The sequence below is a fragment of the Nilaparvata lugens genome, chromosome 1 (assembly GCF_014356525.2).
Source record: "Nilaparvata lugens isolate BPH chromosome 1, ASM1435652v1, whole genome shotgun sequence".
NCBI lineage: Eukaryota > Metazoa > Arthropoda > Insecta > Hemiptera > Delphacidae > Nilaparvata > Nilaparvata lugens.
Window position 1 is genome coordinate 57,476,663 of NC_052504.1, and position 14,459 is coordinate 57,491,121.

Below are 14,459 nucleotides of genomic sequence, written 5' to 3' on the forward strand. Positions count from 1 at the left end.
CTTACATTATGCCTCAAGTTTTGTGCCAATAAAACTGTTCAAGTGGAGACGTATATATATACCTAAATATTGTTTTTATTTCATTTATACTTTTCTTAGTTAACTTCAAATTAAACTCAAAGAACAATAGAACAATGTTTAATATCAACAATTTAAAACCTGAAATGTATCACTCACATCTTTATTCAAATATTGAATTTTACAATATCACTAAACGTCTATACAGTTAATCATCAATATTGAATTTAAATGAAAAAGTATATTATCATTGTAATTTGTATCATCGTTGAAATTCCAAGTCTAGATAATGAGTATTTTTCCAATTAAACCAGAACATGTATTGTATTATGCAAGTGATCCGCATTCTCCAAATTCTGCTCAATGCATACAGGAGCAATATTATAGAGTTTTCCTTTCTCGTCGACAGGGTCACTAGTGGTCTTGTACCTGTCATTTAGCAAATCCTGTATGTCTTGCAGCGACATTCCCTTGGTGTTGGGCAGATAGAAATAGGTGAAAACCGTTCCAAGTGCACAGAGCAACGAGAAAAGCCAAAATGACGAATGACTGCCCAACATTGACGAGAAGTTGGAGAAGAATTTCGTTATCACAAACATCAGCATGAAACAGAACGAGGTGACAAACGCCGATGACATTGCTTTCATGTTGGGAGGAAACATTTCGCCCATTGTTGCCCAGGGTAGTGGACCAAATCCTGGAGAAAAAAATTTTTAATTATTTTTCATCCTCTAGTCTGAATAAAACAAGTTGAGCATTGATCTTTCAGTTGACAAAATTTCGTCGTTGTCAGATTGTGTTTTATTATGAATTTTCCAAGCAGAAGTATATGATACAAATGAATACATGCAAATAATAAATAACATACCGTAATATGTACTGTGGTGAAAAAAGGGGGTGAGGATTAAAAAGTTTTCCAACTATGGTTTTCCATGTACTAGGAAAACCTTCAATTCTTGAGAGGGTAAGAAAGGTATCAGAAAAAGTGAAGAGAAGGTAGGTATGAAAGGATGGGTAGAAGGATAGTACCTAATGTTATAATGGAAAAACCGATAGGACAGGTGGTAGAAAATAATTTGAAACACTCAGAGGATTTATTAAGGATTGCAAAGTACCGTACAGAAGTAACTTATCAGCAAGCAAGCACACAAATCAGAAGATTACTAACTCTTATAGTGTTAGCTTCTCATTGATGAAAGGAATTGCTCTTAATCCAAGTTTAGCCTATATCATGTTTTACTTTTTCAGTTATTTTGGCACTGTTAATATAATGATCAGGAATTTCATTTACAATTTTACTGCTTATGTAAATATATTGTCTTTTGTTAGTTTCATTGTTAGTATTATAGATCAAATATTTTATTCGAGGTGGGTCTATATTTTTTACTACACTTAATAAATATAATAAACTGTCTAATTCTTCTAAAGTCAAACTGGTTGGAAAAAATCTACGCTCTTTTCGAATGGTTTTGATAATCAAGTTTTTGCTCCTTAGAATTTATAGGAAAGGTATATCTTATTCTTCTGCAAATAAATTTTATGAGGATGTCCCATTCTAAATATTCTTCGATGAAGACACCTAGATATTAAGTGCTACTGATAACAAATAGGTATCATTGTGTTCTGATTATTTATTAGTGTTTTCTTTTGAATATCCATTTAATGCGACGATACTGTTGGTGTTAGTCCCCAAATATGCGAGCGTAATAGACGCGCGGATTTTTTCACATCGTTTACAGGATGCTTGGCCTCTTTCATGAGGAAAACTATACTAGCGGAATAGACTCGCCCCATAATAGAGACCAAGGAAAGAAGACGCAAGGAATAGAATACGCGTCTATTTCACTCGTTTTTTTATGGGGTCTTGGACAATACAGCGTTGTCACATTGAGTATACATATTAAGTTGCTTATGAGAATGTTACAATGTTACACTATCGGGAAACGTCGATATTAACAAGTAGGGTGGAAGCTCTAATTTCAACTTATTTTATTCAGAGTATCAATCGGCATCATCTATATTTTGTACGGTAGGTTTCGAATACAAACTCGAAACTTACCGAAACAGAAGAAGAATGTGAAGGAGAGAAGACTCAACACCGGAAGCCATTGTATGCTGTCAACATTGTACCCGCAATTGTCCAAGTAATAGTACAATCCCAGCATAAACTGAAAAATGCAATTTAATAGGATTACAAGTACTATCTACTTGATTAATAATTTTTAAAATATTAGTAGTATCATCACAATATAATACTGCTATACTGCTACAATTTTATTCTTCATAGATTATTTCAAAGTGAAAATTATTTATTACAATATGTAGGTCGTCACAACAAAAATCACTTTTGAAGATTACAGTAATTCTATTGAAAATTAATTATTATTATTATTATTAAACGAAAATCCAAATTAAATGCTGTAATTCACCCCGAAGACTTCTGCTACTGCAAATATTGACAACAGGGTACTGTAAACAGCTAGATGGAGATCCGATGAGCTATTGAAAATTATTCTAATACTGGACCGACAATTAACAGCCTTTCAAGATTGTTAAATCTCCTGATTTTGGATACTGTTCCGTTCAGCTTGAGAAGCTCTATGAATAATTTATACTAATTGTTGTATTTATTGTATCATTGAATACTTCAAGTACAAAGAAGACAGTGAAAAATATATAATTTTGAGTATACCGTACATTGCTGAATTGATCTACTTCACCTTGACAAGAATTGTACTGGAAAGTGTTAAAATTTTAAACGTAATTTAATTCAAATTTAATATGTTCACAAGGATTATTATATAAATTTAGGCCTACATAAAAAATGTTCTCATTTTTATATTGTATTTTTTGTAAATTTTAGATTTTCAACCCCGCGTTCTTATTTTATAGCAGCTAATGTAGGTCCGATAGCCGCTACTATAATAATATATGATATCTTTATTATATGCAACGTGCCACTAGCACACACCGCAACAGACATATATGATGACTAGCAAAGGAAAAATCGCTTCCCAGCTTATTAAATGTTCCAATAATGAACAAAGACGATCATCTATGCGTATTTCTGCCGACATCTGCATGCAGATGTTTTTTATTGCTCTATATGCAGGATGATTTTCTAAACGTCTGTATATGCCTTTCGTGGGTCAAGTGAAGAGGAGAGCTATTTATTGCTCCAACTTCACCCAAATCACTTCTTATGTTGTATGCAAATAAAATGCATTAATCAATCTATCTTTACGGTATCCTACTTTTTATATCATGCTTGTGTTAACTCTAGTTTATCAACAGTAGACTATACCGCAAGAGACACTAAAGGTTTGATCAAAGCATATCTGAAATTTGTTATTTTGGTTGAATGTTAATTTTGTCTGCTGATATCTGCTATGTGCGTTGACCAAAGACATCAGTCGGTATGTATACGTCTGTTAGGGTTGTATGGCAGAGAGGACCTGGAGTACTAACTCCGCCCTTAATAAAGGCAATCAATCAATCTTTCTGCATCTGTCTGTTGATGTGTGCTTAAAGGTGCGTACAGATTTACTCGCCGCGAACATGAGCAATTCACTTTTAATCAGCTGATGCCAAGCTTTTTATATCAGCTGTATCTTACATTTTCTTACAGTTAAAAATACAGATATAATCAGCTGATTAAAAGTGAATCGCTCATGTTCGCGGCGCGTATATCTGTACGCACCTTATAAGGATGACAACTTTGAAAGTAATTGGTCAACTTATTTGATACCTAACTTTATTGCAGAGTTTAGACACTGTGTATCTTTGTGAATATATAAAGCAACATCAGCTTGGGGCTACAGTGGCTACTAACATGCGACACAGAAACGCCGGCGCCCGACACGATGAGCGGCACCTTGAGGCCGAGGTACTTGACTATGGGAGGCGTGAAGACGGCCGACACAGCCTGGACTACGCCTAGTAGCACACATGACAGCGACGGTGACAACACCTCAGTGGCGCGCGCGAATATCTGCTGCGTGTAGAACTGCACTGCATTGATGCCTGAGAACTGCTGGATGAAGATGAGTGCGCATGTCAGGTAGAGAGCGCGCAGTCCGCCGCGCGACTCGCAAATGCCGCGCAGCGTCAGTTGGTTGGCTGAGCTGTCTAGCAGCGCCTAGAAAATATATTTTTTCAAATGAATAAAATATGTTTAAAATTAAATTTCTAGCTATGGAATACTTCAGCAGTTGATCAACTGCAATTTTTAACAATAATTCTTCCATCTAACATACATTTTTCCTATTGAAATTTTCTCTCGAATTTGATGGTATCAGATGATAGAGTAAAATTCAAATTGAATTATGTTCATTTCTCATGTTGCAGCTACAGTGCAATAAAAGTACATTCTCAATAATATGAAACTAAAATTACTAGACTTTCGTAACTGGGAAATTTTGATGCTTATCAAAAATTGGATTCTAGGATAACAGAGATAAGAACAGGGACTTTTGCTACTGCAAATATTAACCGAAGAGCTAAATAGCAGAAGGGAATCTGTTTAATGACATAACATTAACATTGTATAGAATCTGCACATTTAAAATAGCAGTTCAGTTTCCCCGTGAGTACATTCTACAGCATCAAAATTTCCCAGCTACGAAAGTCGAGTACCTAATTTAGTTTCCTAGTATTAAGAATTTTCTTTTATTGCACTGTAGCTGTAACATGAGAAATGAACATAATTCAATTTTAAATTTTACTTTCTCATCTGATACCAACAAATACGAGAGAAAATTCCAATATTAATTTATTCTATCCAATCCATTTTATCAATGTGATGCATTCAACATACAGCAGATGCAAATTAATGAGAAATTTAATTTGTTCAAATGTTTATGAATTTATGACATGATTAACCTATAGTAGGAAATTCTAAATTGATGCTGTCAACCACCTCGAAAAATATTGACAACTGGGTAAACAGCTAGAAGGAAATTCGATGAGAGCTACTATCCAACAGTAATACTAGCTACTAGCCGTCTTCTACAGTAATAAAAATTTAAAATTTTCTGAATTAACTCCTCTGGTGGTGCATGAAGAATAATAAGTACTGTAGTATCATTCCATTGAAATTTCATATTTTCTTTTTCAATATTCATTGGTCTATATACTTGCTTGTATTTCAATGAGCTCCTTCTCGATACAGTCCTCTGGTAGGCCACCCCTCAGCCACTGCAGGATTCTGATGGTCTCCTGTCGTTTGCCTTTGGCTAGCAAGTAGTGGGGTGACTCTGGCATCCACAGGAATATGAGCAGGAAGACGACAGGCATCACAATGCAGACGAATATCAGGTTGTGATAGGAGAGGTACGACCCAGCGGCGTAGGCTGTTAGGAAGCCGGCGGCAAGGAATAGTTCGTTCAAAGCACACAAGGCTTCGCGGTCTTCGTCCTACAAACAAAATAAAGTTCAGTTATTTGAAACCATCCGCACAGCATGCACATAATATAGGATTGTTGATTTTTGTTCTGGCACAAGCGATACTGTTTACCGATCACAGTCTGTCATTTCAGTATTCATATAGTAGCCCAGTCGATAAAGGTTTTTTCGATCCGAAAATTAAATAAAAGCTGAATCTCTCACCATCGATAGAACCCTCCCAGAGGGTCATTCTACCAAAAGTCCCAAGAAATCCCCCTGGAGCTTTCACCCCTAGCCACCCTCAAAGTTGAAAAATGCAGGTAATCACGGAAAATCAAATATCTCTGTAACCATTGATCGGAAAGAGTTCTATTATATGTCATTCGATTTGTTTAATAATGTACTACAATATCAGTTACATTCATTTTCCCAATAAAACTAACAGTTTTCTTGATAAACTAAAATATATGTAAAAATTTAGGGGGGTTGCAATTTGATTTTTTTGTTTTCTCCGATTAACTTCGAAGCAAGTGATTTAAAAGAAAAATGAGCCAAATAATTAATGTAGTCACTTCCATTGCGAATCCATTGATGTATATTGTTACGTATTTGCGATTTGATTTGACGCCGTGGAAGGGGAAACAGCCGACGCGGTACAGCGCGGCTGACTCTCTTCGCCATAGTAAACAGTAAACAGGAAATCAATTATCTCTGTAACCATTAATCGGAAAAAAATCTATCATATGTCATTCGATTCGTTACATTATTGACTACAATATTAGACGTATTCATTTTCTCAATAAAACAAACAGTTTCCTTGATAAAATGATATATATATGAAAAAATTTTGGGGTTTTTCGATTTGATTTTTTTGTTTTCTCCGATTAACTTTGAAGCAGATGATTTTAAAGAAAAATGAGCCAAATAATTAATGTCGGCAATTCCATTGCAAATCTATTGATGTGTATCATTATGTATTTGTGATTCAATTTGACGCTGTGGGAGGGGAAGCAGCAGACGCGGCTGACTCCCTTCACCATAGTAAACAGTTTTCAGTAAACAGTAGGTAATAGTACAGCTTTCTACATTGCATCGTATTTACACTCTTGCGCTCGAAACAATCAATTTTGTCTATTGTTAAGACATGTTCTGAATCTAGATTTCCACTTTTCAATACTCTACAGATTATTATACTTGTCTTGATTTAACTACGCTGATGATAAAAATCAGGCTTTCGTTGTATGCTCACAGAATTTATCAATTTCAAGTGTGTCATCTCAATACGAGTCACACGTAGTATCACAATTTGATAACTCTAGTTTCAGATGTTGATGTTCTTCAATGAAGTTTGTAGATTATGACGTGTCCGACTTCTCCACCTTATCCTTATTTTGTGAAAAATGAAGATTCAAAATTTCTTTTCATAGCTTTTTTGTGTTTCTTCTTTTTATTTGATTACTTTTTATAATTTAAACAATAGTCTTGATAATGGAATGAGTATCATCGGATCGGGTGAACAAAGAAAATAAGAGGGTAGGTATTTAATAAAATTAAAGTAAAGATTTTAGAAAATAAAAGTAAAAGGTATTTGAAACAAATAGAAAAAATTCTAGTGATAATTCAACTTTTTCTAATAGGTACGAATTTCGAGGATCTCAATATGACTTTTTCCCAACCACAGGCAGAAATTCCAATGATCATCATAATAGTACCTACGGTAATTTAATGAAAATTCTTTGTATTGTTCAACGTAAGATAAGCTACATCCTTAAGGTAATCAACTTATTTGGGATTATCATGTTTATGAATGAAAGCGATACTGTGATAAGAGATTAGTCAAACTAAAATATAAACATTATATACAATGCACATCTCTGATCAACTCAAATTAAAAATGATAGTATCAAGCCGAAAATGAATAGAGCAACTGAATCAAAGTGACTATCCACTGTTCAATTTGCACTGTGATTTCCTTTTATACTTCCAAATGGATTAAATTGCTTGACTCTCCAATGTAACAATTATTGTAAAAAAAACAAATGGAATGTGAACGTCATCCAAATAGCATTTAAATTTGAATTTTCAGATCATGGAATTCATAACAAACTAATTCTTGAGAGAATAGTGATGAATGTTGCATGTAACATTGATACAAGCGATACAATGAAAAACATCTATTAATTTAATACTGGGCTTATCAAATTCATGTTACCGTACCTTCAAAGCTTTTAAAATATAAAACTAACATTCTCAATCTTCTCTACTGGAGTAAAACATCGATAGAAAATAAAGAAGAGCCCATCATAACCACAAAATACTTGTACTAAAATTCACTTGAACTAACTCACTTCAACCCTTCAATGATCACAATCAACTAGAATGCTGTGAAAACTATAATATTGATAATCAGATACCGTACATTTTTCAAATAGCTTCACCCAACTAAGTCTGTGAATGCCAAGTCATAAGAAATCATGTTTAATAGATTTAGTTTTAATGCTTCAGCATATAAATAAAAATTGGTCTATTCTTTTGGTGCCCGAAGCAAAACCAATATAAATCAACATTAATCGACATCAAGAATAGCTTCTACCAACCTTCTAATTCCAGTATGATTCTACTCATGCTTTACTTCCATTTATGAAGTTCTCATTGAGGCCCTTGTGTAATGAATGACAAGATGAGTGGAGTTGAAGCATTGATGTGATAACAAATAATAGAATATGATAAATCATCTTTCAATTCATCTAATACACGGTAGGCTACTTTGTACTTGATTCATGATTCTTTACGAATTTTCCATCTTCAATGGACTGTACATCTAGTTTTCAATAAATTGAATATTCAACTTTCTATCCTACTTGTTCAACTTGTGATTAAGAGGGTAGAATGTGAAACACTCTCATGATTTTCCTACTTCTTATAAATGCTTACTCTTCCTTAATTTGTATTTTTGCATGGCTTTCATCTTTAGAATCTACTGAATTTTCATACTGGACTGTTTAGATATGTAGATTCAACTAGTAAGAACGGAAGATAAGCTACTTTTACAGAGAGAATCATAGAAAGTTTCAACTCAACAAGCCCAATGTATAATTGTTATGCCTCAGCCGTCATATATATTTTGGCTCAACTGTAGGTATATTATCAACTTGGCTTGGAGAATATTAACTGTGGAAAACAGCAAACACTGCACGCTATATGATTTTTCAGGAAATTGCCACTATTATCACTATTGTAATCTATGATTTATCTCAGTATTTGACATTCATAACTTATGATGAATTGTAACATAGATTTATGATCGTATACATAAATATTTATCATATTATGTAATACCGTAGTATGAATATCTTATCGGTTGCAAACAATATCTTTGTCTGTCATAGAATGCATAATTAGAAGCACATATATAACAACGAAATGATGAGTTAATTATCACATTTCAATCAAAACATAGACATCAATAATGATGACTGTATTGTAATAGTGGCATTAAAATAATTAATTCACGTAAAAAATACTGATCTCCAGAACCAGCAATGAAAGCTGTATTACTGTAATCAACTTGGTTGAATCTCGAAAATTATAATATTTAGAATTTAGAGAATTAAAAGGTGGAAATTTAGTTTCAGCGCATGTCAAAACAATGGACGAAATTGATTGTTTCGAGCGCCATAGTGTAAATAAGATGCAACTGAGAAAGCAGTACTAGAGGTATATTACTGTTTACTATGGTGAAGAGAGTAAGCCGTGCCTTACCGCGTCGGCTGTTTCCCCTTCCACAGCGTCAAATCGAATCGCAAATACATAACAATACACACCAATGGATTGCAATGAAATTTGCGACATTAATTATTTGGCTCGTTTTTCGTTTAAATCATCTGCTTCAAAGTTAATCGGAGAAAACAAAAAAATCAAATCGAAAAACCCCTAAATTTTATCATATATATTATTTTATCAAGGAAACTGTTTGTTTTATTGAGAAAATGAATACGTCTAATATTGTAGTCAATAATGTAACGAATCGAATGACATATGATAGATTTTTTTCCGATTAATGGTTACAGAGATAATTGATTTCCTGTTTACTGTTTACTATGGCGAAGAGAGTCAGCCGCGCTGTACCGCGTCGGCTGTTTCCCCTTCCACGGCGTCAAATCAAATCGCAAATACGTAACAATATACATCAATGAATTCGCAATGGAAGTGACTACATTAATTATTTGGCTCATTTTTCTTTTAAATCACTTGCTTCGAAGTTAATCGGAGAAAACAAAAAAATCAAATCGCAACCCCCCTAAATTTTTACATATATATTAGTTTATCAAGAAAACTGTTAGTTTTATTGGGAGAATGAATGTGACTGATATTGTAGTCCATTATTTAACAAATCCAATGAGATATAATAGAACTCTTTCCGATCAATGGTTACAGAGATATTTGATTTTCCGTGATTACCTGCATTTTTCATGTTTTAGGGGGCTGGGGGTGAAAGCTCCAGGGGGATTTCTTGGGACTTTTGGTAGAATTACCCTCTGGGAGGGTTCTATCGATGGTGAGAAATTCAGCTTTTATTTAATTTTCGGACCTTCATTGACTGGGCTATAGTCCATAAAAACATTTCAAGCATTATTATTCCACTAGAGCTTTTCAAAGACAGTTAATTTTACAAACCCCTCTGGGATGTAAGTTTTTGAGTCATTACCGTATTTATTTATTTCATTTATTGGCAAACCCAAATCATTCTATCAATATACTATAAAATGATTGGAAGAAGACAACAGGCATAGCCCAAAACTGTCTACGGTACCTCCCTACTTTGGATGATTAAAATCGAAATTTATCAATTGGAGATAAATTGAGTAATATGTAGCCCAAGTTGAATGAAAAATAATTTTCTTATTTTATCAAAAATATATTAATAGTCTTCATAGAATTTACACATCCATCAAAAGGTATGGTATGATATGAAATACTACAAAAAATATTTAGGATACCTTGTAAAATTAATTATCTGCGCATTTTAAATAGCAGTAGGTCCCCGTAAGTCACTCTACAGTAGGCTATTGAACACTGCTAGATAGATTATATGATATAACGTCTACTATTATATAGTAAAATATGATATAGCTGTATACGATGGAAAAATTATCAGAAACTGCAGTTAATCAACTGCTGAAATATAATAATAATGAATTCAAATATCCAGTATGAAAGCTGTATACATAGAACTATAAGGACTTCTGTTAGGCCTTCTGCAAATATTGACCGAAGAACTAGGAAATAGGAAAAGAGAATTCGTTAAAATAATGAAATATTATAAAAAGAAAAACTGTGCCCAGACCGGGAGTTGAATCCGGTAACTCTCCGTTGCCAGAGGAGCGGCTTCAGTAAACATTAGCAGTAGGTAGCAGAAGTCTAGCTCCACACACATTGATTTTTGGATGTACGATTTTTTCGTCCTTATAAGTTTTATAAGATTGAAAATAACTTGACAAACATATGATGTGATCATCAAGTTTCATTCAATCTGATAGAATACAAGGACGGCAAGAAATCGTACATCCAAACATCGATATGAGTGTAACTGGTTGAAGTCTCTAGTTCTATTTATGAAGTATCATTGGATATTTGAATAAATTAATATACATGTATGATTTTATATAATAATGATTATAGGAACCTCAGTAATCTCGGCGATGTAGAGGGGCACAGCCATAAATATGAGGCCGACAGCGACGCCGGTGAGTAATCGGCCGAGGTAGAGCATCCAGACATGCTGCGCCGCCATGAGTACGGCCCATGCAACAAGTAGCAGAAGCATGTTGCAGAGCAGGCTGGACTTGCGACCGATGAGGTCTAGGAGGCGACCGGCCATCAGGGGTCCGACGCAGCCGCCGACAGCGATCAGCGAGCCAACCCACGATGACTGCTCCACGCTGACCAACAGCCACGACTCGGGCGCCATCAGGGGGGGCAGAGTCGGCGATGTCCACGCCAGGCAGCAGCCGCATGACGAGAACGCTATGTTCGCTGCCAACAATTCAATTAGGCTTGTAGATAATGACCATTCGTATGTCAGGAATAATTATGGGTTGACAATGCATGTCTACACTCAAAAATAGTTGAGCCACAAATTTATTAATTAACGATCCATCACAAAAAATGAGATGATTACAAACTAGGAACTCTAACTATCTTGTATCTGGTTTTGAAAAACTATTATTAATTTTTTGAAAAAATTGAATTGTACAATTTTTATTGTAAATGGAAGATAAATAATTGAACTTTAACCTCGTATCAAAAGCGTTATTCAACCTCTGTATTTGACCTCATACCTGTGCCTGGTCAATATTAGGGCAATAAGATCTCTAGCATCTTTTTACTGCCTCGCCGTGAATAATATAAGTTGGTAATTAGAATACCGTACCATATTACTGGTCCCTTGAAAATATATTATATAAGTATCCTACTGTATTTTTTTAGAAATTTTAACTATATTTACCTGTGAATGCTGCAATATAGAGATTTGTTTTGCGTCCTATTATTGGTGCCATTCGATGGTATATAGAATCTCTCAGATTTCACTAGTGTAATATATAGGTAACCAAATGACTCAGCACTGGAAAATCGTTTAATGATTTGTTTAAAGATGTGAACATTTCGTTTATTTGGGTCACTCCATGATCTGAAACAATGGTTTTAATTGTTAAATGTAGGCTATACAGTACCAATAATTTATTACTTTGATATTTATTATTTATAGATTTATATTTGAAAAGTTTGATATATTTATACCTGGATGATTGTACTTGATTACGGCTCAATGGTAAAGTGCTAACTATGAACTATTAAGCTATATGTAATACTTTATAATCTATAGGGGCATCATGCGATCAAACCCTAAAAAAACAAGCGAATGATATTATGAACGTTCTCTTTTATAGGACTACATCACCAAACTAAACACTATGAACGAACTAAACACTAAAGTAAATGCCCACATATTTTGTGGCTATAATAGAGTAAATATTGCTCGTTGCAAATACTCATTAAAAATGCAACATGTTTCTAATTGATAAAAATTCCAATCGTTTTTCAGATTATGTTCAAAATTGGCTATAAAATTAAGAAAGTAATACTGAACAAGCCGGCCGGTTTATTTTTCTATTATAGCAAACTGTTTCAAACTCATGCTTGATTGATAATTTCAAATAATTCTTCATGAGCATTACTGTTTTAATTGAGCATGCTGTCTTAATCCCTTTATGAAGGTAATAGTAAAATAATGAATATCATCCCGACATTTTGACGGATTGCGGAATTTAGCCTACAAATGTGCAAACTCGAGATAAAACTCTATGATAGGTATGCGTCAATTTTATTGCAAAGCATTAATATTGGTGACAATATATCGTTTAAATCTTACCTCAATCTATAAATATTGGATGTGATTGTAATGCAATGTCGCACTTATCAACGAAACATATTGTCAATCGATGGCAGCAAGAGCATTATTGATAAGAGTGATAAGAGCAGTGCGTTGCTCCATTAAAAGACAGAAAGGACCGGCGTATGGAAGAGGCAGTGTTGCCAATTTTAGAAAATCAGGGTGACCTTTTTTAGGATGCGAACTTATACTCTACGATCCAAGGTGAATTTTTCAAGGACTCATTTTCTATGTCGATAAAATTGGCTTGCAATTTTGTTGATATTCTCAACTAGTATACAAATGAAATTACGGTATTGAAAATAAAATAAAGGTATAGATATGGTACTGCTGTACTATTTTTTCAATCTAATGAAGATGAATTTATCTTCAACTAGGCCTACTCTATTTACGATTAATACGGTACCTAACATATTATATTCGTATATAGGCTACAGCAGGCTTTGAACTGATAACATGAGTATCAATTAAATTAGAGTATTAATTTAGAGGTACCTAGAGTAACATTTTGGAGTAGGTTTCAAAGATAGTTGAAAAAAATGTTAAAAGTTTTAGCAACTTTTTAAATTTTAGAAATCTAGAAGTTTTGGGGTTTGCATGTTTTTCTTCATTTCACCTACTTATATGAATTTTTCTTACACAATTTAATAAGAGAAAATATAATCCGTGTATATTATGATATACTGATGTGAATAATAAGTTAATAGGTTGTATTACAGAATATGGAACAATAATAATTGCTAGTTAATAGCCACGAAGAATTCACGTTTACAAAAATTCAGTTGTGTAGATGATCGAGTTTCTTCATGAATTTCCAATTAACTTATATGTTGCATAAAAAATCTATCGCAGGATACATTCAAATCCAGATGTTATTCAGTACCTATATTAGCAGCCTACTACTTATATCCAAGCTATCAATAAGAAATATTTTTCAGATTGTAATATTGCACCTAATACTGATTGATAATTTTCTTGGAGTTTCCAGTTTTTTTAAAAAACTGAAATGTGTGAGAGTTTATTCTGTTATTGATTCATCACAGCCATATTAATATATCCTCATCTAGTTGAAACAAATGCATTTTTGTAGGATTTACTAATTTAAGCCTCGATGTATAAAGTTTTCAATTTTAGATCTTTAAGCAACTCCTAGGGATTATCATAATTGTGATACTCTAATAATGTTTCACTGAATATTATCTCTTTCTTCAATTTTCTTATTCATCAGAAGTTTGAAATTATAAATAATCTGGAAAAGAGGGTAAATGAATAAGTAATAGAATTTTTATAAATGTTACGTTTTCTTTTGAAAATCACTTGCCGCTTGTAGAATGTTGATGATTGAGGCCTACAAAAATAATCAATACTAATGCCTACGCAACTCACAGGGAGTTTTCCGGATCGGTAAGGAATTTCGTTGTCTCGATTTGGTTTGGCAATACTGTACTGTGCGAATGAACAGCTGATTTCTTTGACTGGACTCGGGACTCAGGACTCACTGCAGTATTGATTGTCCCAGGCCCAGGCCCGCACGCATGTTCATCTGAGAACACATGCGTCATACAAGCCTAGGCCTGGGTCTGCCGTTTGACTTTATCGTGAA

The 14,459-nt window shown here is 33.8% G+C and overlaps 1 protein-coding gene across 1 annotated transcript; it reads right to left on the bottom strand.

Moving 5' to 3' along the window:
• Positions 1-123: 123 nt before the first annotated feature.
• Positions 124-12,992, bottom strand: LOC111061715 (facilitated trehalose transporter Tret1). Its single transcript, XM_022349410.2, has 7 exons — positions 12,836-12,992; positions 11,912-12,094; positions 11,090-11,439; positions 5,158-5,433; positions 3,851-4,156; positions 2,078-2,186; positions 124-715 (listed from the first exon to the last, which is right to left on the bottom strand). The coding sequence occupies exons 2-7, from the start codon at positions 11,961-11,963 to the stop codon at positions 324-326; spliced, it is 1,485 nt and encodes a 494-aa protein (XP_022205102.1). The 5' UTR covers positions 11,964-12,094; positions 12,836-12,992; the 3' UTR covers positions 124-323.
• Between the last annotated feature and the right edge of the window lie 1,467 nt (positions 12,993-14,459).